The 25,789-nt window shown below is 59.3% G+C and overlaps 1 protein-coding gene across 2 annotated transcripts; it reads right to left on the bottom strand.

Moving 5' to 3' along the window:
* On the bottom strand, positions 1-24,296 carry Celsr2 (cadherin EGF LAG seven-pass G-type receptor 2). Of its 2 annotated transcripts, none has more exons than XM_004853622.4 (34): positions 20,429-24,296; positions 15,470-16,117; positions 13,479-13,701; positions 12,995-13,110; positions 12,740-12,828; positions 12,300-12,457; positions 11,772-11,935; positions 11,492-11,617; positions 10,977-11,143; positions 10,398-10,685; positions 10,139-10,313; positions 9,761-9,902; positions 9,470-9,590; positions 8,887-9,070; positions 8,610-8,711; positions 7,874-7,968; positions 7,454-7,663; positions 6,776-6,959; positions 6,535-6,663; positions 6,253-6,433; positions 5,953-6,120; positions 5,746-5,872; positions 5,455-5,655; positions 4,977-5,151; positions 4,579-4,691; positions 4,361-4,440; positions 4,149-4,275; positions 3,939-4,061; positions 3,269-3,396; positions 2,990-3,078; positions 2,701-2,886; positions 2,392-2,562; positions 2,029-2,263; positions 1-1,686 (listed from the first exon to the last, which is right to left on the bottom strand). In XM_004853622.4, the coding sequence occupies exons 1-34, from the start codon at positions 23,763-23,765 to the stop codon at positions 1,659-1,661; spliced, it is 8,790 nt and encodes a 2,929-aa protein (XP_004853679.2). In that variant the 5' UTR covers positions 23,766-24,296; the 3' UTR covers positions 1-1,658. The 2 variants fall into 2 exon arrangements, with proteins under 2 accessions (XP_004853679.2, XP_012930995.2); XM_013075541.3 differs by having other exon boundaries at positions 1-1,543.
* Between the last annotated feature and the right edge of the window lie 1,493 nt (positions 24,297-25,789).

The raw sequence follows: 25,789 nt of genomic DNA, 5'->3' as shown, positions 1-25,789 counted from the left end.
TACCTACACAGAACTATCTGTTTATTCAGTAGTATGGGGAATGGAAAAAACAACAACAACAAAACTCTACCATATTTACAGTAACAATCAAACTGTACAATCTGATGGTTAGTATCAAGTTAGCATCCAGCATCTTTTTTTTTTAAAGTCAAGTCATCAGTAGTAAAAACCAGTTAAATTTTTAACCCTTTGCAAGAATTGCTGAGGGGACAAAGGAGAGGGCAAGGGGAGAATTCATGGCAGAAAAGCCAGAAGCCAGCCTTCCAAATGAAGGACAGGAACATTTTCCATGCCCATAGCCTCTTTTTCTGTCCACCTGCTCCAGAAGGAAAGTCAGTGACAAGTCTGGAATACATGCTTAGAGTAAAGGGTGACAAAGAATGGCAGGCAGTTGGCTAAACTGGGAAGGAAGTGGAGCGAGGGGAAGGGCATTAGGCCCCCAAGCCGAGGCTGCTGGGTACACACACCCAACCTGCAATGGGCACATCAGACCCCCAGGATTGGACATGAACCTATCCCAACACAAAAGGCAAATAAATAAAAAATATATATTAACTCTCTCTTCACAGGGAGCTGGGGTAGAGTGAGGGACAAAGAGGAAGAGGACCTGGTCCTTTGAAGAAGAGAGCCAATTCCAAGAAGGGGTTAAAAATAGAACATGTCTCAGAGGCCACAGCAGGTCAGACAAAGTGGCATTTGTCTGATGTGGGGGAGTGGGGGAGTGGACACCAGAACCCAGACTTGAAACCTGTGCTTGAGGCCCCTCAGGGCAACTGAGGGCTCTGTGAGCCAGCTCTGTGCTTACTCTTCCTCCCCTCCCCACCCCACCCACTTGACAGCAAAGAAGCACAACTTAATACACGACTGGCCTTCCCAGGAGTGGGTCAGCAGGAAAAATGAAGCACTTTGGGGTCAGCAAACTGAGCAAACACCTGGTCTGCAGCACGTGGCCACAGTCCAGGGAAAGGAGAGGGGCTGGGGCCACTGGCCCCCTTAAAATGTGTTCATGCAGCATTTGGGGGTCCAGGGGCTATGAGTCCTTCTTCCCCCTGGCCGGACAGGGCTTTTCAGGTCCTGGGAGAGGCAGCACAGGCGAGTGAGGCACGCCCTTTGCCTGATCCCTCGCCGACTGAGGCCTGCCCAGCGCAGCCTGCAGGGTCTGATGCCCTGGGGTGCATGTGGCTTTGTCCTTTCCGTTTGGTGGTGGCAAATGAGGGGCAGGCCCCCTAAGAGTCCCCCTCCTCCCAGAGGCACAGCAGATGGGAAACTGAGGAGAGGCTGGGAAGTGTCCTGGGAGGTCCTGTCCTCTTTGGGAAGGGAAAGGGGAGTCAGTTTCCAGCGTATAAAAAAAATTAATCCCTGAAGTCATGAAGAGTGGCGATCCTTTTTAAATTCCTTTTTTCCTCTTTTCTGAAAAACTTTGTCTTGGAGATGTTGGCCCCAGGGGTCCAAAGTGCAGTGAGGGGAATGGTGGGGAGGGGAGTTGGCACTAAATGGCCTTAGGTGCAAAGCCCAGGCTCCTCAGATGGACGTTTCGTCGCTGCTGCAGGCAGGCGGTGGGGAGCAGGGGCAGGATAAAGCACAAGACAGGAGTAGGGGCATGAGTGCAGCTGGGGAAGGGAAGGGAGCCTCGGGACGAAGGAACCACCGGCCCAGGGTTAATGCAGGAAGTTAAAGAAGAGAAATCTGGAGAGGCAGGAAAGGAGAGTGGCAGAAAAGGCAGACAGAGGTTAGCTGGAGCAGAAGAGACAGCGAGAAGCTTTCACCAGAAGAAGGAAACAGAAAAGCAGCCCCAGCTCCCTACCCTCCCTCACCCTGCCCAATGCCCAGGGCTGGGCTCTGACACATACAGCCCAGGGGGTGCTGGCCCACCCCCAGTGGGTCTGGACACAGCAGGGAGCTGGATCTTGCTCAGCCCATTTGTCCTCCGAATGCTGACCAGAGCAGCCTGGGAGGCCCAGAGCAGCTCTGCGCCCAGCCAAGACCCCTGCAGGCAGCACCCTGTCCCGACAACCCAGCCCCACTCACTCGGAGCCTGATGAGTCCTCATCCACAGTGCCCGCCTTGATGCTCATGGCGATGGGCATGACCCCATTTAGCTGCTCCTGCAGGCTCTGCCGGGGTGGAGGGCGGGGAGGGAGCCCACCCCGGCTGCCCTCACTGGCTGAGGAGCCCCGAGACGACCCCGTGCCCTGCTCCAGGGGAAGCCGTAGGAGGCTGCTCTTCTCACTGATGGTGGGCAGACACTTCTTCTTGAGGATGCCTGGGGGCCAGGAGGGTGGATGCCATGAGGAGCAGGCAGGAGGAGCAAGGGCTCCCAGGGAGCCCCAGCAGCCACAGGGCCGTGTGAGGGTGCTGACTGGCGATGTGGCGTCTGGGTGCCCCGCTCACCTTTCTGAGGTTGGGCAGAAGGGCCTGGGAGGGGGCCCAGCAACCCCTCCCGAGACATGGTGTCTCCATTCTCCCTTGGCCGCTCCTCAGCGGCCCCGCTGCCACCATTCTCCTTTGCTGTGGTCCCAAAGTCTCCTGGCCAGGGAATCTTCCCAGGCCCTGGACCTCCATCTGGCAAGGAAAGAAAGTAGATAAGGCCGGAGACTGCAGACAGCTTGGAGAGCCACTGCCCCAGTCCTGCTTCCCAAGAAGCCCAGGCCTCTCGGGTTCCCACTGCCCCCCAAAGGCCACAGTCTGGTGTTGGCCCACCCTTGGGGGTACTGTGCAGGGGCAGTCTCTCCGCTCCAGGCCCCAGCAGGCTGTCCCAGCCCTGCTCGCCAGGGAAGGCAGCCTCCTCCTCTTCCTCCTCCTCGCTGTCTGACGAGTGGGTGGAGGCATAGGAGCCACTCTGGTCGTCTTCCAGGGACAGGTCACTGTCAGAGTCCGTGTCAGGATCTGGGAGGTCAGGGAGGGATCACAGCCAGCCCACCTGCCTCAGCCCTCCCTCAGCAAAAGCCAGATCCTGCCCCGCTGGGCGGCCAGGGCCTTCCATCCTCACCGTGCTGCTGGTCTTGACCATCTAGAAATAGGCCGCCAGGGTCCCCCAGGCCCGGGGGCCCTTGGCCAGGGTTCAGTGTGGACTCCTCCCTAAGAAGATAAGGTCATGCTGGAAGGGTCAGCTTGGCCCCTTGGCCCCATTCCCTTCCCTTCTCTCTCCTCGGAGTCCCAGTTCCTGCCTCATTCCTGTGTTGGCCACAGTATGTGCTACTCAGCTCCTAGCAGCTGGGTGGCCCAGATCCAGTATTCATGGTCCTTCCCTCCCATCTCCAGGGCTCACCTCAGCAAGAACGGGATGTAGCTGGGCTGGCTCTTGCCTGAGCGGCTGGCACTGTGCAAAGAGCCGGCTGAGTCTCCGTAGGGCTGGTACAGCCGCCCATCTGCATAGGGGCTAGGGCAGTTGTAGGACTGGGCAGGGGACACACGGGTCAGTAAGTGGAGGAGGAGGTGGGTGGCCCCAGGCGAGGAAGTGGAAAGGTGCAGGGAACTTGCCCTAAGTCCTACCTCCCACCTGGCCAGGGCTTAAAGGTGGAGGCCTACATCTCTGCTGCCCTCATATTGGCCCTGACATTGGTCATGGCTCTGCCACAGCTTTGCAGCTCTGGGCACCCCAAGGCCCTGAACTTGCTATGTAAGGGCTCACTGGCTAAAGACAGTACCAGGAATTGTCTCCTGGGAGACAGGAAATTTAATAAAATCCCTGAGGATTCTCAGGTGCAGGGTATTTGTTACCTGACTACCTGTCTTTACTCTCATCTCCCCCTATCCAAAATCCTCCAACCTCCCAACAACATCTCCCAGGCCACACAAACCATTTCCGGGAAGGGATAGAGGGATGGAGAAAAGAAAGAAGGTAGTGGGACAAAAAGTATAAATAGCAGCCTTCTTGGGGCTGCTTCTCCCTCCCTCCTCAAAGACCCCACCATCTCTCTGACCCTGAGCCCCCTCACCGAGGTCAGGGTGGATTTGGTGGTCAGAGCAGGGTCAGGGCTGGGCTTTCGGCTGCAGGCAAACTTGAGTGCTTTCCGGACCTCCTTGCTAAGCACCACGTAGGAGAGGAAGATGAAGGGGCCCTGGCAGGCAGAGGCAGCAAGAGTCTGTGTATATGCAGGCACCCTTGGCCATGTTTCCCTCCCCTCAGCATGGGCTGGGCCACATACCTGGACACAATTGCAAGCAGCAAAGAGGTAGTGGAAGAGGAGGGTGTCACTATTGACAGAGAGCAGTGCCAGCAGCCATGTGGCACTCAGCAGCAGGAGCACAGCAAAGGAAGGCTGCAGGCCCGAGCTGAGAAGCAAGACAGTCTGTGAGCCGGGCTGTGAGGCACCCCACACTGAGGCCCACCCTGTGCCCAGGTGCCCCCCATACTCACACAGGGCCTTTCTTCTCAAATCCCTGCCGCTGGGCAGCACAGGAGGCCCGGGCCGCCAGAATGTACAGGAAGACACTCATCTGGGCAGGGGAGACAGGCATAATGGGCTGGAGGAGCAGACAGCTTCCATCTCTCCCCATGGGACCCGGCAGCCTGGGCTCTTCCTCAAGCAGATCCAACACGCAGCCTGTTCACCCCATTTGCTTTCTAGCACTTACTGAGACAGCAAAAGCCACTGGGCCAGCAAAACTCCAGATGAGTGTATCGTAGATGGACAGCCAGCAAAAGTCAGGGTTACCATAGCCCTCAGGGTCCAAACCCACAGCTAGGCCTGGGGCAGGAAGAAGGAAGCAGGGGAAGGTGGTCAGAGCGGTAGGAAGCCAGGTTACAGCCAAGCAGGCACATGGGGCCTGGAGCACAGTGTGCGGACAGGCTGTGCCCACCATCTGCCCACACCCCTCTCCAGGAAGGGAGAGCCAGCCCCTGCATGGTGGCCTCAGGGACTCAGTTAAATCAGAGAAATACCTATGGCTAAGGCGTCCTAGGGCAGGGAATATGAGTCTCAGGATCCAGGCTGGGGGTGGGGGGGGGTATGGCAGGGAAAGGGATGGAGTACCTGTGATGAAGGCAGGCACACCCCAGCCCAGCATGTAGTAGAAACGCATGGGGCCGGCATTGACATCGCGCACCTCTGTGAGTGCCCGGTACAGGTGCAAGGCCTCCAGAAGAGCCCAGGAGAAGGCGCAGAGGTACAGGAAGTGCAGCAGGATGGCAATGACTGTGCAAGCAAACTGAGGGCCGGGTGACCGGGTCAGTGACCAGGGCACAGCCAGCACAGAGGAGCTGCTCAGATTGGACATCCGGGAGGGTCTGGGGTTGGGGTCTTCTTTAGGGGAAGCCTGGGCCAGAGGCAAGGATGTCTAGGATCCTGGGGTGTATGGTGCGAGATAGAGAAGAGGGCCAGGCGCTGGGCTGGGCTCTCCAGTAGTCAAAGGTGCAGGGGCCCGGACGGAAGTGAAGTCAGGGATGGGATCACCAGGGTGCCTGAGGGGGCTGGAAGTTGGGGAGCTCTGGGGGCAAGAGGGGTGTCTTACAGGGAGGTCAGCCTGGTTGATTCCCAGGAGGAAGATCAGCTGGGCCAGGCCCAGGGCAGCTGTGAGGTTGCGTCGGATGCCATGCTGGTTGGATCGCAGGGCACGAAGGAGAGTGAGGAAGAGAAAGGTGAGCAGCAGGGCCGCCAAGGTGACCCCGAGGGCCACGTATGTCAGTGTCTTCAGAGGCAGGATCTCCCCATTCTGCAGGGAGGGTGGCAGGGGGTCAAGCATGAGAAAGGGCAGGGCCCGAGCTCCCACCCACGTCCTGAGGCTGCCCCGTGTGGGTCCGACCTCCCGCCGGGACACGTCCATGAGCACTGCAAAGCTCGTCATATGGTTGCACTGGCAGCTGACGTGGCTCTCATTTCGGAAGATGACTTCACAGCCTCGGGCAGACCAGCCACCCGTGCCGCTGACCCTGTGTGAGGAAGGCAGGGTCAGGAAGACGGGGAGGGAAGGCTTCCAGGGGCCCGTGGGGTGATGGGAGTGACGGCTCACAGGATCGAGTGGTTCCAGAAGACGCAGATGGGCTTGGTCCGCTCCTCTGTCTCCAGCAGCCGGAACTGCACCGTGACTGGCTTGTCCAGGGCACGTGGCAGCAGCTCCTCATCATCGTGGACACTGATGCTCACAACAGGTGTGTTGATCACTGGGCGTTTGGGGACTCTGATGTGGGTAGGGAGATACAGTCACCACGGGGACACCTGCCATTTGCCCCTTACACACACACACACACACACACACACACACACACACACACGCCCCCCCCCACCCCACCCCCCGTCCCCAGCTGCTCACCTCAGGCTGCGCTTATCTGGGTCATAGTTGTGTGGCAGTAGCCCAGCCAGGGTGCGGTAGATGATGACACTGGCCACAGCCTCTCCCTGGCTGAACTCTGGGTGCCGCCGCTGCCGCCGTGCCAACTCCTCAGACTCTTGGGCCTCGCCAGGGCCCGCGGGCCTGACCATGGGGGTTATCTCTGGAGGCAGAACACTGCTACCCTTAGCTGGGCTCTGCCTGCTGTGCACTCATGGGTTTCCCGGGACCAGCCCGTGAACCCCCCTTGTGGCTCCCACTGACCTCTGAAGACAGACTCAGGCAGAATGACCATTGTCTCAAGGTCCGGGGGCCGTTCCCCACGCAGTGCCTCATAGCGGGGCAGCTTGGCCCCGGCGAAGTTCCCTTTGTCCAAGCGCACTACAGAGATAACTGAGAGGAGGATGGGTCACAAGTCAGACTCCAGGTAAGACAGGCAGGCCCCCAGCATGGCTTGAGGGGCCTCTCCCCACAAACTGCTGCCCACCATGGGCACCAGCCTCACCAATGTTGGGCGTGACGATGGTGAAGGGGCTTAGGTAAGTGTGCCTCATATTCTGGGCCAGGGCGCTGGCGTAGGCCTCATAGTGCTGGAGTAGCCAGGCGGTGCCACCCTCTGTCTGCTGGATCAGCTCCCAGTGCCGCTTGTTGGCTGCGTCCAGAAGAGCACTGCCCACCCGCAGCAGATTCTAGGGGTGAACGTGGTCACAGTGGCACGTGCTTACAGCCCACACCTGTCATCCCCACTACCATGGGGTGGGCACCTCCTTGCCCGGGCTAGCCCTACTCCCCACCCATCATGCCCTTCCTGTAGCACTCCCCATTACCTCCTCTGGGAAGCCCCTGTGGAATGCACCATCCACTCCAAGCTTTCCTCTTCACTCTCTAAATAAGAGTTCCCTGCCCCTGTGCCTCACTCTAGCATGCCTAGACCTTGCCACAGTAGGCAAGCCGCTGCTCCTGGTCAGCCCACAGCTCAATACAGCAGTACTTTCTATCGCCCCTGGATACAATATGGCTGGGAATTACCCATGTGCTGCACATGGCTCAGGGGCTTTCACTGAGGCCTCACACCGGGGGCAGCTCACAAAGGTGTGATGGAGATTAGCCCCGTCTACCGCCCAGATGGCCAGGAGCAGGCTCACCCTGATCCCCAGCCTGCCCTGCCCACTCCCAGCCCCACCTCTGTGAAGTGCACATCCTGTGTGGCTGACAGCCCAAAGCCCCGCTGGGCACTCTCGTGGGCCAGCAGTCGTGTGGCCAGCTGGTAGGCCACTTTGACGTCGCTGCCAAAGTAGCCAGCTGTGTGCTGTGTGGCATTGCACAAGAGCAAGGCCAGCCGCTGGGAGCGCCCTGAGTCCAGGCCTGACTCGTTCCGCTGTAGCCGCTCAGCCTAGGAGGGAACAGGTAGAGGAGCAGAGGGTCAGTGTAGAAGGGTGGAACCTGGGACTCTGGAGTAAAAGGGCCTCAGAAAGGGGGACACAGAGTATTCCCAGTGGGGGCCCCAGGAACACAGGGACTGGAATTTCAGAACCTCTTTTCTCAAAGATGAGGGGAGTGAGAAAAAAGGAGGAAGCAGATGGAGATGCATGGGTCCACTTACGAAGCCCTTTAGCTCTGAGAAAGTGACTGATGTGCAGTTGAAGAGGTTTGGGGGCAGCCACCCCCTGTGCTCATCACAGTGGCGCACAGCAGTCCCTGGGGGAGGAAGCCAAGACAGTTGGCCTCAGGCAGACACAAAAGAAGTCCCTGAGACCTGCCTGAGGTTCTGCTGGGAGCCAGCACTTCATGGGGCAGAGACAGGCAATAAGCAAACAGGGGCCCATCCCTACTGCAGCCCAGGTGAAAACAGGAAGTCAGATGTGTAGAACACTAGAGTCAAAAATCTCCCAAGTAAGGGCTACAGGAGCATAGGACATACGACCCCCCTTGAGCCCTAGATATCACTGCCTCTCTGCAGCCACTCCCTGACTACAAATTCTGCTCACTGCCAATCCAAGGACTAAAGTCAACCCCTGTCACTGCTCCCCAGACCGCTTGTCTTTCATAGAGTGTAACTCCAGCACTAGGTATTGAGCTGAGGATGGGAACCCCCTATGAGTCATCTCTGAGGCTCTAGCACTGAGCCAGAGCTGCCAAGCACAATGCAGTCTTCTCAGCATTTCTGCTCAGAGTCTAAGATGCAGGCCCTCCAGGGCGAACCTGGGAGGTGGGTAGCTGAGCCAAAGAAGATGGGACGTGCACATACAGCAGGCCTCCAGAATCTGTAGCTTCCTGCCTTCACCCCACTGATGGCAGAGGCCAAGTCCTCAATCACATTCTGGGCCTCTAGCACTTACCAAAGGAGCCTTTGGGGCAAGGGGCAGCAGCAGGCAGCCCAAAGCGAGTACGGGGCCACCAGATCCCAGCCTCAATGGCCCTCGGGCAGCTGTCATAATTCACTGCAAGGAAGAACACATGGTTGCTTAGGAGCAGCTCTCCGTCTTGCAGGTGGGCCCAGGTTCTCCAGCCCTCCTTCAGCATCCCCAGGTCTGTGGCCAGCCCCCCAGGCCTCCCTTGGAGGCAAGCATCTGGCACACACTGGAGAGGGCTGCCCAACGGTCCCAAGAGCCCCACCTTCGCAGCCATTGGTGGTGACCTCAGCAAAAGGGTTGTCACAGTGGTCACACTGGCGTCCGATGACACCAGGCTTGCAGGGACACCGGCCGTCCTCGGGGTCACAGACTCGGGACAAAGAGCCAGTGGGGTAGCAGTCACACAGAAGGCAGGTGGAGCTTCCAAAGGGCCGGTAGTGGTTCTCCTGGGAGGGAGGAAAGGTGTCACTGGGTCAGGCTCTCTTTCCTGGATGCTCACGGATGCTCTCAGCCGTCGTCTCTCTGGAGAGAGGCTTCCTGACCTCAGGTTCCTTGCGAGTGGCACTCAAAATATTTAACAACTGGTAATGGTCTGGAGTTAAACCTATCAGTGAGACGCCAAGAAGCCAGAACAGGCTGCAAACAACCAAAACAGCTGGCCCAGGTTGAATACTGGTCCTGGGTCCCCTTGGTCCCCAGGCACATAAGGACAAGCCATTGGCCCTGTCCATTAGAGCACAGGCACATGGTCTTCAGTTCTCTGCAGGAAGACCCGTTTCCACTGCTTCCCCTCTAGGGCCCAGAAGGCTGAGGTGGCCAAGTAGAGGCTTGGGTGGGGCCGTCACCTTGCAGTGGCACTCGCCACTTGTCTTGTTGCAGTCTGGGTCAAAGCCTTTGCTGACGTCACAGTTGCATGGGCCGCACGTGGGGTGTCCCCACCAGCCGCGAGGACAAGGCTGGTCAATCCTGCAGAGAGGGACCCAGGTAGGCATGAGCTCCTTCTGCCCTTCCCACCTGGGATGGCCACATGTGGCCCCTTCTAAGCATGGCTGCTGCTTGGCCAGGTTCTTTGAGGAGCACACCAGAGATAGGGAGCAGCCACTAGGATCTGCTGCTGCACGGCCTGGGCCACTTACCTAGTCTCACAGTATGGCCCAAGGTAATTTGGGGGACACTCGCAGAGGTAGCCATAGGGGGCGCTGGGCTTACGGGTACACACAGACTGGTGCTCACATGGGTTCAGGTCACAGACATTAGTGCAGTTGTCACCATAGTAACCTGAGACAAGAAAGATCAGAAAAGCTCAGACTCCACCCTCCTCTGGCACTGTCTTCTATCCAATTCACCTTAGTCCTCTTCCTTCCACTCTGAGTACCATACCAGCTGGTCATGGCTTTGAAGCATAAGAGAAGGCTCAGAGATGCGATGTAACTGGCATCAGGCCACACAGTAGAAGCAGGGTAAGATCCCAGGCATCTGCCAACCTGCCCCATTTCCTGGGATCCCTAGCATACCTGGATCACAGCTGCAGGAATAGCTGTCCCAGTCGTTGCTGCAATAGCTGTTTGCAGGACATGGGTTGGAGTCACATGGGTCCGGCAAGCTGCAGCCTGTCTCCACATTGATGCTCTCCCCTCGGCTGGGATCCAGACTGCTCACACCCTCAGGTGTCTCGCTTACCCGAACACCCTGGGGGCAAAGGGGCAGTGTTGGCCTCAGCAGGGCAGGGCTCCAGGTGGCAGTGAGAATGGGGGGGCAGGCAAGGTGGCTCACCTGCAAACAGCCCCGGAAGCCTCGGGCCACACCACTGGCTGGCCCAGGGACTCCTCCGACCGTAATGTTGCTCAGGTGCAGCCCATGTAGCCGGGGGCCCAGGTTACTCTCTGCCCTCTGCTGCCCATAGTCGAAGGACAGGATGGCATGGCCAGGGCCCCCGCTGGCTCCCAATGCCAACTGTGCATGATGCCAGTCACCATCATTGGCCCGGCCTGGCTCCAGGCGGAGAGTTGAGGCCTGCAGCCCCGTGCCCTCCACGCTAAGCACTACATGGCCCTCCCGGAGCTGGCACAGAAAGAAAGCAAGCAAAGTCAGGAGATGACCTTAACTGGGTCTTCTTCCAGCCCACGGTCCCCCTTCCTGGCCCACTAAACCCATCCTGCTGCCCTGCTGAGGAAAGAAAAAAGGGATGCTTATTTCCCTCAGGCCCAATAGGTGGCAGCATTGACTGCCAAACTGATCCAGCTATGTACGAGGTTCCCCAAGACCCCGCCCAGCCCTCTCTGTCCAGCCCCCGAGACCACTGCAGCCCTGGCCAGGTCAGTGCCTGCCCCAACTCCATGTGCCCTGTATCACCTGCAGGGTGATGGTGCTGCGCCCTCTGGTGACAGCCTGCAGCAGGACCCCGTTGGCCTGGCGTGTGCGGAACATGAGGCTGAGGTGCCAGGGCTGAGAGATGGGAAGGGAGAGGCCGTACCAGGCCACCAGGCTGCTGCCCAGAAAGCGCTGGGGATTGGCCATTTCTGGGGAGGCAGATGAAGGCAGACTCTGAAGAGTGGAGCGGTGGAGTGCCCAGGGGTATGATGCTTAGCAGTGGTGGCTCAGTGGGCAGCAGGGCACCGCCTCTCTTCTCACCCATGCCCCTCACTGGCCTCGCCCTCCAGAACATTCACCTGCCCCAGGCCTGCCCCACACTGTGCCCAGGCCTGCCTCTGACTGGGCCCTTTGTCTCAGGTGCTACCCTCTCAGGGCTCTGCCCAGACTCGCTTTTCCACCCACAGCCACACTTGCTTGCTGTGCCCTGCCCAGTGCCTGCCCCCACCCTGCCAGTGTCCCCAGACTGCAGGCAGCACCCAGGCCCGGCTTCCTACCCTGGGCACAGCTCTTGCCCCCGAACCCCAGGGGGCACTCGCAGCTGAACGCGTCCCACTGGTTCACACAAGTGCCCCCATTGTGGCAAGTGTTGCTGTCACACACGTTCTTCTTGGTGGGGCAACCTAGAATGGAGAGAAGGGACTGCCATGAGAAACCCCTGGAGGCAGCTGCCGAGGCCTTGGACGTCCACACAGGCCCGTGTCCCCCCTCTAAAGAATGGCTCTTCCTCCTCTCCTCACTGGGCTCCTGGCTTGCCTCTACCCCGGGCCCCCATACCAGGCATGGTGCCATTGTTAGCGATGAAGTCGGCCATGTCGACGTGCCGGCTGTCCACCTGCAAGTTCCTCATGCAGCCCACAAAGTGCCGCATTCGAACGGGGAAGCTCTCAGGCAGGTCAGGCACCCCGCCCAGCAGCAGCGGCCCTGTCAGATCCAGAGACCTGGGCAAGCAACAGAGTGGTGACATGAGGCTCTTCTCTCTCCACACGTCCTGCTGCCAGGCCAGAGAGAGCCAGGGCCTGGGCAGGAGGCTAAGAGCCCAGCAGAGCAGGGAAAGGGAGGTACCCCAACCTGGAGCCACTGCCCCACTCACGCCCGCCCCACAACCCACAGGCCTGGTGCTAATTCCCTGACACTGACCACTGCCTCAGGGGGCCGAGCAGGGTTAAGGGAGGAGAGGTGAGAGAGGGCCTCCACTGGCTTGGGGGCCACTCAGAACCCTCTGAGCCCACCCTCTTGGCCTGCCCTCCCTGCCTGGCCTTGTACCTCATCTTGCCCCACCCCTTGGCCCTTTCCCCTGCTCACTTCTTGCTGCCACCCTGGGTACCCTGGGCAGCACAGGAGTAGTTGCCCAGCACAGCTCCGAAGCGCAGAGCCACCCCTGTGTCACAGCCATCCACGGTCACCACGGCTACCTTCTGCTCAGATGGCCCCTGAGGGAGCCCTGTCTGTCCCAACAGTGGCTGTAGACAGGGAAGGGCAGAGAAGGGAAGCAGTGGGCAGGGAGCCAGGAAGCACAGGCACACGAGCGCCCAGTCACCCTTTGTGCACACCCACACACAGATCCAGCCCTGCCGGTGGGATGTGATGTCCCGGCAAGGTGTCATGTTCCAACCCCTCCTCCCTGTCAGCCCCAAGTGCCACGACCAGCCCTCCCCACTACAGGCAGTGGCACCCAGGTCCAGGTGAGCATGGAAGCCAAGGACTCTTGGAACCCCTCAGCTCCCCGTCTCCTCCACACCCACCTTATTGTAATACTTCAGTTGCACTGTGTGCCACTGGCCGTCACTGACCCCTCCGGGCACAAATGGGGACACGGTGGTGGTCGACTCCCCTGGAGAAAGGACCAGGTGAACTGGGACACCAGCAGACAGCTGGGGATGGCAGGGGTGGTGGGCACCCAGGGTTGGCTGGGAGAGTGTGTGGCTTGGGGTCAGGGCCAGGGCTAGAAGACATGGAGTCTTTGGGAGATGGGCAGAGACATGGGGCAATGGGATCACCTGCGGAGAAGGTGAGCTGGACCTGCTCCTGAATCACCTCAAGGGCCACAAAGTCATGCTTCTCATTGAAGCGCCCATTGTACAACAGCAGCCCATTGCGCTCTTTCGTGGCAAACCTGCATAGGCATTGGGGAGCGGGTAGGAAAGGGGTACCCACCTGGAGGTCAGACCCCAGCCACCTAACCAGCACCTATCCTGCCCAAGACTGTCCCGGGGACTGACCTCTGGGCCATCAGGCCAGATGTGGAAGACAGGCCCCGGCCAGAACCCTGGCATCCTCGCTCGCCAGCCTGCCTGAAGTGACAGGCAGACGATGGCGGGTGAGGAAAGTCTGCTGGCAAAGCACACAGGCAACTCCAAGAACCAGCCTGGCTCTGCCAACAACTGGCTCTGTGTCTGCTGCCTGGTCTCTCACTGCGTCCACACGAAAGGAGGTGCCCCAGACTCCCACGGTGCCCCACAGCCCCAGGGCCCGGCCACTCACGAGAGGCCCAGGGTGAAGTGGAAGCGCTGGCGCAGGCCACGGAAGGTGACGAAGGAGCGGGCGGGGAAGCTGCGTGTGGTCACCCGGCAGTAGGGCTTCTCAAAGTCCCCAGATGGGCAGTCACACTTGAAACCGCCCACCAGCAGGTTGACACAGGTGCCCCCATTCTTGCAGACACCAGGGGTACAACGGCCTGAGCGGGCACTCACCTCACAGTGCTCACCTGGCCAAGAACAAAGGCAGGGTGGGGAGGGTCAGGGGAACTGGGGCTTCCCCAGCAACATCTCCCACATCCTCTTGTGGCCTCCCCACAACTCTCTCCAGACATCCCGCTGCTCTTCTGGAGTGTCCCTCTCAGACCTGTGACACCACAGCCCTTCCTGGGTCCTCTGGTTGGCTCACTATGCCACTGGCACCACAGGTGCACACACAGCTCCCCTGCGAGGGCCCTGAAGCCCCAGCCCTCTCTCTACCCCTGTCTGGGCTCCACGGCCACAAGCCTTCTGCAGATCCTAGCAATCTTCAGGGTCAAGCAAGCTGCAGGATGCTCTGGCCTCTGCAGAGGAAAAGGTACAAGGCAGGGAAGGACCTGCAGGACAGCATGAGGACTGTGCGAGCTCTCCCTCTGCTCCTCCCTCCCTCCCACTGGTGCTATTGTCCCTGCCAGGGACCGAGATTGGTTTCCTTCCCTGGGGATGGGAACCAAGCTTCCACTTGGATTTGCCTGAGTTATGGGGTGGGAAAGGTGGGAGAGGGAAGTCAGAGACTTCCCCAGGAATGAAGCAGAGAACTACCAGCCACAGCCCTGGGGTCCAGACCAAGGAACCCCATGAGAGTGGGCACCTCAGCCCTGGGATCGATCCAGATTCAATGGAGGAGCTGAAAATTCCAACATCAGATGGGAAAATCCACCCTTCCCCTCCCTCCCCATTCCCAGATTCTAGAGATAGGTTCTCAGCTCCTGTGCCTAGTGACTGGCTCTTGTTTCCATGGAAACTGTTGTTCACCTACTGGAAGCCCCCTCTCCCCATCCTCTTGGACAAAGACTCCCCTCCCCTCCCCCAAACCTACCCCTCCCCCCTCCCCACCCTCGCAGCAGCGAAGAGTCAAGTCTGGCAAGTTCTGGGCTGGAAGATGCAGCAGGAAAGGCAGTGGGGCCTGCCTAAGGCTGCTGGCAGCCAGTGGGCCTGGCTCTGGAGGACAGGGAGGAGGCCAAGGGAGGAAGGAGAGCAAGCTGTGGTGTATGCTAAGAAGCAGGAGCCTACAGGGAGGAGTGAGTGGCACAGCGCAGGGGCTGTGAGCATCCCTGGGGGAGGCAGGAACAGGAGGTGTAGAGACCTTAGGCCGTGTACCAACAGGGAGGTAGCCGTTCTGCCCAGAGCTACGCAGGTGCAGTGTCCCTGTCCCTGTCCATACTCCTGTCTCCCAACCCGTCCAGTGTCCCCAGCTCCTCTGTGCCTCTCTCTCAACGCTTGGGGGAGAAGTGCTTGCTACAGCAATGGAGGAGACCAAGTCCTAGATGTAGCCTCACCTCTACCTGAGCAGCAAGATGAGACTTGGAACAAGTCATCCCACGACTAAATCAAAACCAACACTTGACACTGGCCAGCTTTTTTCGTGTGTTAAATTAATAAATTAACCTTCACAACCAACTTTTGATCTAAGTGGGTTCCTTATCTCCATTTTAAATTACTGAGGCCCAGAGAGGTTAAGCAGCTCACACAGCCACACAGCCACACAGCCACACAGCCACACAGCCACACAGCCACACCATCGGTGAAGCTGGAACGCAAGCACAGCGCTGGCCTCAGTTACACAATTACAACGTTTGGGGGGCCCCCGGGGCGCACACAGCAGGGTCCCTCATTCCGTCTTCCACAATACGGTGACCCAAGAGTCAATGGGGTTTATGCATGCCCGGTGTAACTGCACCCCACTCTGGAAGGGAATGAGGCAGCCCCCATCATTTGCCCGATCTGGGCTTGGCTCACCCGTGTAGCCGTCTCGGCAGAGGCAGGTGTAGCCGCCTTCCCGGCTGCGGCAGCGCCCATGGGGCCCGCAGGGCCGCGAGTAGCAGAGGTTCACCTCTGTCTCACAGTAGTCACCGGTGAAGCCGGCAGGGCAGCGGCAGCGCAGCCCGCCGACGGGGTGGATGGGGCGGAAGAGCACGGAGGACGAGGCGATGAAGGGCGCCGAGGAGTCGAAGCGCAGCACCGACACGCAGCGCATGTAGTTCTCGCAAGGCTCGCGCAGGCAGATGTTGTCGTCGAATGGCAGCACGCGCTGCGCGGAGATGGCCGTGAGCAGGCTGCGGTTGAGGTACAGGCGCTCCTGCAGGTCCTCCGAGGGCAGGAAGGGCGGCCCGCCCCCCGGCCCCGGCGGCTGGCCCACCGACAGGCTCACGTTGAGGATGTGGCCGCCGGGGGCGTCCGTGTCGCGCTGCACATTGAAGACCACCACGTGGTCCGGCGGCGTGGCCAGTGTGGCCGCCACTGCCTGGATGAAGAGCCCCAGCAGCGGAGACAGGAAGCGCTCAGGCGACATGTCCTCCAGGCGCAGCGTGATGCTGTGCGTGAGCATTTCGTCCGTGATGATGGTGACGCGCAGCGCGCACTGGGCCGTCACGCTGTGCACGCCGTCTGCAGAGAGGCAAGGCGGTCAGCACAGGCGGGGGGGCAAGGTTGGCAGTGCCAGGCCCTGGGCGTGCACAGGAGGAGGGAGACATCCGGCGCCTCCAGCTTGCAAGGAAGGGCTCCCTTTTCTAATTGCCATAAAGGTGCCCAGTGGGCAAGGCACTCTTTGAGAGGTTAGCCCCCATGGAGATAAGACCTTCGGAAGTTCTCTTTGCATTCTTTCCCAATATCCCCTCTTGTGAAGAGCGCCACTTTTGTTTTTTAAGACAGGGTCTCACTATGCAGCCCAGGCTGGCCTCAAAGTCACCCTCCTCCTGACTCAGCCTCCTGAGTGCTGGGATAAGAGGTGTATGCCATGACACCCAGCTACAGTGCCCCATTTAATGTTTATGAATCTTTGCTTGCTTGAGCCACGGGTCCTGCCCTGAGCTTCCTTGCACAAGAACCCTGTTTTGTCCTTCGCTTATTTCTCCACAGGCCCAGAGCATGTGATAGCCGCAAAAATCACCCCCCCATACACACATACACACAGCTTCCCAACCTCTGCATCTCAACACTCATAACCCTGACATTTCCTGTGCCCCCAGTCCCCCACTGCAGCAGGTAGGGAGTGGGAGTGAACTGGGTCAGTGGGCCACTGCATCCTCCTCCCTCTGAGCTCCATGGCTGCTTGGGCCTAGGCCCGCCATCCCCATGGCAACACCCCACACAAAGCATTCTTCCCGCCCAACTCTCCGGGCTGCTGTGGGTAGCCTGGGGGACCACACCTCAGGAAATCCAACTGAGCCACCTTAACCATGCTGGAAACAGGTGAGTGGGAGTGGGAGACCTGGGCAGAGAGGGAAGAGCCTGGCAGCTTCCATGTGAAGACCCCAGACTCCCCCTGGGCTGATATCTCCTTGGCTCTGGGGCCTCTAGCTACTCATCACCCACTTGGCTCACAGCACTGCACCCAAATGCCAACCCACCAGGCCCCCGGGTGGCACTCACTCATGAACAGCCGAGTCCTAACACACTTGCAGGTGTCTCATTCCACCCACACACCTGAGTTTCAGAAATACCATACACACCTGAATGCCCATGCAGATGGCGATGGGTTTATGCAGCTCAAAATGAAAGCTGGGTCATGGGGAAAGGGGAAAAGCTTGCAGGGCCATAAGGGATATTCACATTTTAATTTAGTATAATGCTCTTACCAGCCCCCATAGTGGGTGTTCAGTAAATACTAAGATGCTGGTGAGAATCTGTTCAGTCTCCATAGTGAAGAAATGGTCTTGAAAATACAGCAGAAGAGGCCCCAGGTAGATACAGCAAAGGACACCCAAGCAGGAATGGGGTGGGAGCCAGGGTTTTGGGGTGGGGTACGGGTAGGAGAGGGATGGGGGAACAGACTGTCTCTGTTGCACCTCCTCGAAGTGGTGGGCTATCCCAGAGCTTGGCTGAGCAGGGGCTGGCTCGCCTCAGCTGTGTCCTCGGCCCACTGCTCACCACCCTCCAGTCTCACTGCCCTCCCAGTGAGCCTGCTTTCACCACTCAATGCTCTTGTCTAGAACCTTCTGCCCAAGCTGTTCCTTCCTACCAGGTCTACCCAGACCATTCCTCCTGTCCTTCTAGGCTGCCCTAAACTCCCCTGTTGCAGACTTGTAATAGGGCTCCACTTGACCCCCTTTCCCAGGTCTAGAGCTGGCATGGGGCTCTGAGGCACCTGCCCAGTGGTTCCTGGGTGGGATTTTCCCTCCAAGGAGAAAGCAATCGGGGGCTCCACACACAGTGCTCCCGACTCGTGTGGGGACAGGAGGTAGTAAAGCCTAATGAGCAAGAGAAGACTTGCCGCCCCTCAGCCCTGGGAAAAAACATTCCTCCTTATGTCTTCCTCCACCGTCCCAGGCCCCGCCCCTGCCCCTCGCCCAACTTGTCTCTGTTGCTTCCCATCTGGTCCACCATCTGTGGCCACCTGCCCCTTCTGCTACTGTCCCCACCCCAGCAGTCAACTCACTGTTCTCTCTTTCCCTTTTGTCCCTCTCCTCTGCCTTGACCTAGGTCAACCCCTCAGGTGCAAAGGCAGGGTGGGAACAGGGTAGCTTGAGCTGTCTTCCTGGACAAAAAAGAAAGAGGTGGGAGACTCTGACCAGGATCCACCACCTGGGCTCAGGACTCAGCCAACTGCCCCTGGAAAGGGGCCAGATACAGACTCGAAGCCTCTCTTCTCCTGGCAGATGTGCCAGTAGAGGCTGGGGGCCTGCAGGTGCTCTGCTGGGCTGGGGGCTTCCCAGACCGAGGGCAGGAACTCCTGTGTGTCCTAGCAGGGGAAGGGGGCAGCAGTAGGGAGATTCAGGCTCTAGGGGCTGGGGCAGCTGCAGCCGTAGAGAAGACAGAGGCATAAACAAGGAGACCAATCAGAACAGGACAAAGGCCTAGGAAAAAACCCAGCAGTAGAGAGTGGGAGCGAAGGAAAGAGACACACAGGAGCCAGGAGAGAGGCAGTGCTGAAGGACCACATGCACTGGGTGGGAAAGAAGGAAGAGACAAAGAAGCAAAGGAGGAAAACAAAGGGGCAGTAGGAGTCAGTTCCCTTGCCCCAGCCTCCTAAACTTTGGGGTTGCCGTGGTGACTGCCTTCAGGGGTCAGGGCTGAGGGGAGGGGAGGGCTAGGGCTGAAGGGCCAGCCACAACTGCCCTGGGTGCTGGCTGGCCTTCCCCTTCATGCCAGAGGAACTGAAGTCTGGGCTCTGCCCTGGCAGGAGACCCAGGGCTGAGTGGAGGCCGTCCTCAGTCCCATCCCCAGGGTGTAGCCACATTCACCCAGGGCAGTGTGGGGCCACAATGGAGAAGCCTTTCCTTTCGACCCCTTCCCCTGCCTGCAGTGCCCAGCACAGATGAGGATGCCTCACTGCCGCCGCCTGGAGCAGAAACTGAAGCATCAGGAGGCACAGACCTAGTCACAGCTCTGAAAGCTCACACTCCCTGGTCTCCGTGGCCTCCTGAGTGGGGAAGGGAGGCATCTGTCCAGCAAGGAGCATGAGAGGGGAGGGGGCTGAAGCGATGTCCTGGCCCTTGCCCGTCCCTCACAGGTGATGGGAGCGGGAGGCCTGCCAGGCACATCTTTCACTCCCTTCCCTGATGCGCCTGCAGGCTGCTCCGAGTAAGGCTACCTGACCTGGACCCTTCTTAGTTGGGTTACAGCTAACAGTGGGTTCCCTATGAGAGTCCCAGTTGCTCCTAGGGTTGAGGAAGGCACTCAGCAACCTGGGTCTGGTCCCCTCCTTGCCTCTCACCCCTAGAGCTGTCGGGGACAGAACCAGTCCTGCTCTCCTCCCCGACCCCGCTGACCTGGGACTCTGCAGGCTGAGCACTTGGCCAGGCAGCAGGAATGCCCAGCCTAGCCCTGGCCAAGCTCCCATGCCCCTTGGTCTCTGTTCTCTCCCCACCAGATCAGAGCCACTGGGGTCTCTATTCTCAAAGCCCAGCAGTTTCCAGCTCATCCCCGTCCTCACACCCTATTCCCTGAGCCTGGGCCTAGCACAGGCAGGGGGGGGCCTGGCACCCTAAGAGGGGCCAGGAGGAGGCAAGGGGTTCCCAGGAGGTCTCAGCCTGCCCCTGGCCTCACTTGCAACCCTTCCCCCAAGCCAGACCCTCAACCAGGGACTCTGACAGTGGGGTCTGTTTGGACAGAGACAATGAGCTCTGGCCTCACTTCCTGTGGGAGCTCTGAAGGGGGAGCCAGGCCAGTCTCTTTCGGCCTGGAGGGAAAAGAATGCACTAGACAAAGTCCACGTCAGCTGATTCTGTAGGCCGGCAGAGGCTCGCAGGGTCCTGACCCCTCTGAGGCAGCCCTGTGCCCCTGCAGACCCCTGCTGGGCCAGAGGCTGTGTGAGATCACAGGCGTATCCTGATGGGGCGTGAAAGGGTGCTGAGGGGCCAGCTCGGGTCTGCTCTCCTGGCCATGCTCCCCCCGGCCCCTCCCCCAGCTCTCCCGGCCTCCTAGTCTTCCACGCGCCTTTTTTCACAATTCTTGGCAGCTATTGCCAGGGCAGCCTCACAACACTTCCCCCACCACGCCACAGGCTGGTAGGCAGGGGGCAGCCAACCGAAACAGCCCAGCCCAGCCTGGGGCAGCAGGCGGGGCCTGCACCAGCTGCCAGCATTCCTGGGCCTTCTTCCCAAGCTAGTTCTTGGGCCCCCCTCACCCTCTGGGTGGCCAGCGAGCAGACAGATGGGTCAGCAGCTCCTCCTGGATGGCTTTTTACCTCTAGTGGCTGCTAAGCCTCCGCCAGGACCCCCCCCCCCCCCCCGCAACACCACCTGGGCCTTTCCTTACCTGACACCAGCACACTCATGATGGCCTCCAGAGGCCGGTTGTTGTCCAGTGCCCGACTCAGTCTCAGCTCTCCCGTGGAGCCATTGAGCAGGACCAGGCTGAGTTCATTTCCCCGCTCAAAGCTGTAAGTCAGGCTGTCTGAGATGTCAGGGTCGTGGGCTGGCACGCGGCCAATGGCACCCCCAGGGAAGCTGCTTGAGCGGTTGGTGACATAGTTGTTGAAAAGGATCTCAAAGTTGCCCAGCACGGGTGGGTTGTCATTGCGGTCGAGGAGGCGGACATGGACAGTAGCCCTGCTCACCAGGGGAGCTGACGTGGCCTGGATGACCAGGATGTATTCAGGCCGGTCCTCATAGTCTAAGTCCACCAGGGCAGTCAGCTCCCCAGAGAAGATGTCCAGCTGGAAGACCTCAGGGATGTTGCCCTCCACAATCTGGTACATGATCTGAGCGTTGGTGCCTTCATCAGGGTCAGTGGCTGTGACCCGGGCCACGGCCAGCCCAATGGGGCTGTTTTCTTCCACAAACACATCAAACTCGTCCTGCTCAAAGACAGGTGGATTGTCATTCACGTCCAATACGGTGACTGTCACTTCCATGGGTGTGCGGGCTGGGGGCATCCCCTTGTCCACTGCATATGCTCGCAAGATGTACTGGGCCACATTCTCACGATCCAGCCTCCGAAGTGTCCGCACGATGCCTGATGTGGACTCTACAATGAAGTCACCATCTCCATCATCGCCTCCTTGGAAGGTATAGAAGACTCGGCCATTAAGGCCGGAGTCACGATCAGTGGCTGAGATCTGCAGGACACTGGTGAAAGGAGGCACATCTTCATAGACACTACCCTGGTAGGAATCCCGAAGAAACTGAGGGGCATTGTCATTCACGTCGTTCACTAGGATCTCCAGGTAGGTGGTATCAGACTTTTGGGGAATGCCATTGTCCCGGGCAGTGATGGCCAGGGTGTAAGACACCTGGTCTTCATAGTCCAACTCAGCCTGGGTAGTGACAGCCCCAGTGTCTGCATCGATGCGGAACTGAGGGATACTGTCTTCCATAAAGTAGGTAATTCGGGCGTTCTCGCCTGTGTCCTCATCTGTAGCACTGATCAGCACCACTGTGGTGCCTGCTGGCCGGTCCTCGTTAACATTCACTGTATAGTGGGAGCTCTGAAAGACGGGACGGTGGGTGTTGGCATCAGTGACATTCACCACGATCTGTGCCGTGTCCTGCCTTGTGCCATCAGAGGCAGTGACAGCCAGCACATACTGCCGCTCAAGTTTGTAGTCCAGCGGCAAGGCGAGGGATACCAGTCCACCACCACTTTGGCTGGTGATGGAGAAGCGGTTGCGGGTGTTGCCACTGGTAATCTGGTATGTGATGACACTGTGGGCATCACGGTCCACAGCTGACACTGTCACCACACTGGTGCCCACAGCCGCATCCTCATTGAGCCGCACTGTGTACTCTGGTTGGGTAAAGGTCGGGTTGTTATCATTGACATCTACGATGGTCACACTGACGCTGGCTGAGGCAGTGAGTGCGGGGGTGCCATGATCTCTGGCTTCTACCCCAAAACTATAGAAATCAACCTCCTCTCGGTCCAGCTCAGCAGCCACGGAGATCCAGCCAGTGCCGTTGTTGATGGTGAAGGGGAAATCATGCCCGACACCAGCAAGGCGGTATTCCAGGCGGGCATTGTCACCAGCATCGGCGTCGATAGCCTGGACGTGGAGAACCAAGTAGCCTAAGGGGACACTCTCCAGGACAGTGGCCTGGAAGGGGGTGCTGACGAAGATGGGAGCATTATCATTGATATCCAGGACTTGCACTGTTACCAGGCCAGAGACGTTGGAGAGCGGGGGCCGGCCACCATCCTGTGCCCGCACCCGCAATGTATATTCTTTGGTCGTCTCATAGTCAAGAGGGCTCACCACATCCAGAGCCCCAGTCTGAGCATCCAGATAAAATTGTCCACGAGCATTGCCACTCATGATGCTATAGTGTACTAGGGCATTGCTGCCCTTGTCTCGGTCCGAGGCTGTGATTCGAAGTACTGGAGCCCCTGGGGCCACATCCTCCCGCACCTGGACCACATAACGTTTCTCACTAAACTGAGGAGCATTGTCATTGTCATCCTCCACAGACAGGAAAACAGCGGCTGTGGCACTCCGTGGACCTGGGTCCCGACCCTGGTCACTTGCTTCCACTATTAACTTGTAGGATTCCACCTCTTCCCGATCCACAGGGCCACGGGTCCGGATCACCCCAGAGCGAGGGTCAATCTCAAAGACTTCCGAGGGGCTGCCCCCAGACCCCTCCAGCAGGCGGTACAGAATGTTAGCATTGGGAGGGGCATCACCATCTGTGGCCCTGACAGTGAGCACCTCATAGCCAACCTCCAGGTTCTCTCTGAGGCTCTCCTTGTACTCCTGCTGCTCGAAAACAGGGTCGTGATCATTGGTGTCGGTGACCAAGATGGTGAGTGTGGCCAGGGCACTCCGTCGGGGCACGCCATGATCCTGTGCAGTGACCCTGAACACATGGGTGCTCTTGGTCTCACGATCCAGCTCCTCAGCTGTGGTGACAGCACCAGTGATTGGGTCCAAGGAGAAGAAATGGTTGGAGCGGCTATCAAAGAGGGCGTCCATGGTGTACTCAAGCCGCCCTGCCTCACCCTCATCTGTATCAATGGCCCGCAGGGATGCAACAGAGGTACCCACTGGCTGGTTCTCAGGCACTGTGGCCTGATAGCTGGGTGGCTGGAACTGAGGGGCTGTATTCACGTTTCTTTTCCAACGCCCACCCATGGGCTCCTCTGGTGACCCTTCTCCTGCCCTTAGCCCTGGGGCCTGTGCCAGCTTGCAGGACTGGCATCTCAGCTGTGGGGCTTTTAAACAAGGCTGCTCCTGGGGCAGGGTCAGTTTTCCTTGTGGGGACAGGCGGCCTCCAATGCCCAGGAGGCGACAGCTCCAGGGGCAGCCTGCAGGGGCAGGTGGAAGGGGGATATGGGCCCCAGATTCAGGACACCAGACCCTCAGGCCATCGTGGTGGGGCACCAGGTGGCCAGTCAGTTCTGTGCCCGCATCCCTGCAGTGGCTGGTGTAGAGCCAGAGGTTCGAGGCTGAAGCTGGACAGAGCCAGCCCACAGGCGTACAGTCCCCCAAGGAGCCGCGGCCCCCGGATCCCAAGGAACGACAGGGTCCCACTTGGTTTCCCAGCAGGGGCGGCGGCAGCAGCAGCAGCAGCAGCAGCAACAGCAACAGCAGCAGCGGCGGTGGCGGCGGCGGCGGCAGCGGTGTTGGGAGGGGGCCGCTGGCAGCCCGGCTCCGCATCTCTCCCTGCTCCCGGCCCGCCGGGTCAACAGCCGCGGCGGCTCCTCCTCCGGCTCCTGCCGGCCCCGCCGCGCCTCATGCCCAGGCCAGGGCGCCGGTCCCCCGGGGCTACCTGTGCACCCCGTGGGGCCTGCGCCCGGATGGCTCGGCGGGGCCCCGCGCTGCTCCCTCCGCTGCGCTCGCGCTCCCCTCGCACCTGGCGCGGGGCCCGCTTCCCGGTGCCCCCGATCACCGCAGGCTCGCCCCGCGCCTCCACCTGCTCTCCGGGCGCGCGCCACCTGCGCCCTAGGGCCCCCCGGTCCCCTGCCCCGGCCGGTCCCCGAGCCCCGAGCCCCAGGCTGTCCCCTCCGCCCGCGTGTGATCGCCCACCTGCGCCAGTGGAGCTATGGGGCCCGACCCTGGCCCGGCCTCAGTCGCCACCGACGGCCCTGCGCCGCCCGCTCACGCCCCGCGTCCCCACCGAGCCTGCCGCCTGTCGCCGCGGCCCGGGCCCAGCCCCGCGTTCCCTCGCCTCCCCGGCGGGCAGGCAAGCTCTGCAGCGCCGGCCCCGGCGTTCCATCGCCTCCCCGGCGGGCAGGCAAGCTCTGCAGCGCGCGGCAACTCATTACCATAGAAAAGTGGCAAGCAGTTTCTGCAGACTTCTTTATGCTTTAAGATTCCCGCCAGGGCTGGGGATTTAGCTCAGTGGTTCTGCCGCCTGCCTCGCAAAAGCGAGGTCCCGAGTTCGATCCTACGTAAAAAAAAAAAAAAAAAAAAAAAAAAAGAAAGAAAGAAAGAAAGAAAAAAAGAAAGAAAGAAAGAAAAAGATTCCCGCTAGATAGGAACTTTGATCCCGATCCCCTAGGCCTGACCTTGGCCAGGGCTGGATCCTTACTAGGACTGGGATGCGAAATAACAGGGAGCCAGACAGGGAACTGTAATAATGGTGGTGACATTCTAAGTACAGTTACAAGCCCTTCAGAACATCTGAAGGGCTCTCAGAGTCCCCAGTCACACCACTCCTAAGAGCTTTTGATGCTGTCCCCTCCCACAGATCCCAAGTCAAACTGAGCTAGGTGGGTTGAGCTCCACACAGCCTCCCCCAAATCACAGAGAGACACCCCAGGAGGTCCTGAGGCCCCACACCACTCAGCAAGTTTGTGCTCTGACCAGGAGGCCCTTTGGGGTCCAGGTGCTGGGCAAGATGATCCCAGCCTCTCTCCGTGTGTGTGTGTGTGTGTGTGTGTGTGTGTGTGTGTGTGTGTGTGTGGTACTAGGGATTAAATCCAGGGTCTTTGTGTATCTCCAGCCCCTTTTGATTTTTAATATTGAGACACAGTCTGGAAAAATCACCAGGTTGTCCAGGAGAATTTGTAACCCTCCTGCCTCAGCCTCCCAGAGTTCTGGGTTAGTGTGTGCCACTATACCCCACCCCCCAGCCTCATCTTGGCCTCACTTGGGCTTTTTGAGGGGAGGGGATCTGGGAGGCCCAGAGCAGTAAACACATTAATACCAGATTAAGAGGCCCAATGGAGCCGGGTTTGTGCCACACCTGTAATCCCAGCATTCTGTGAGGCTGAGGCAGAAGGATTTAAAGTTTGGGTTCAGCCTGGGCAATTTAGTGACTTAGTGAGACCTATGTCTCAAAATAGCTTAGGGTGAAGGCCCTGGGTTAAATCCCCAGTATTGAAAACAGAAAAGCCCAAGGATCCCAGTTCAGGGGGGAGAGCAGCTTTAACACAGGCTCCTGGGTCCTAGGCAAGTGACTTGCACTGCCTCTTGCCTTCTCCTCCCTTCCCATCAGTGGTCAACTCCTACCCACAGCTTTGTGACCAGCAGACAGCCCTGTCCAATGCACAGAGCTCCGGAGCCTCGTCACAGAGCAGGTCCATGGGACTTTCCACTTGAAACTGGTGTGCAGCATCTGGGAGTCCACGAGAGGGCCACTCACGAATCTGAGCCAAGAGAAAGAAAGAGCCAGGCAGGGGAGGCAGAGGGCAATGCAGAAAGGGCTTCCTCCCACAGCAGGGGCCTGGCCCGCTGAC

This window comes from Heterocephalus glaber, unplaced genomic scaffold, assembly GCF_053883595.1.
Source record: "Heterocephalus glaber isolate CG9 unplaced genomic scaffold, H.glaber_assembly_v1.0 deba00001442, whole genome shotgun sequence".
NCBI classification, from domain to species: domain Eukaryota; kingdom Metazoa; phylum Chordata; class Mammalia; order Rodentia; family Bathyergidae; genus Heterocephalus; species Heterocephalus glaber.
Note: the sequence above shows the minus strand (reverse complement) of the source record. Positions and strands in the feature narration are given on the sequence as shown.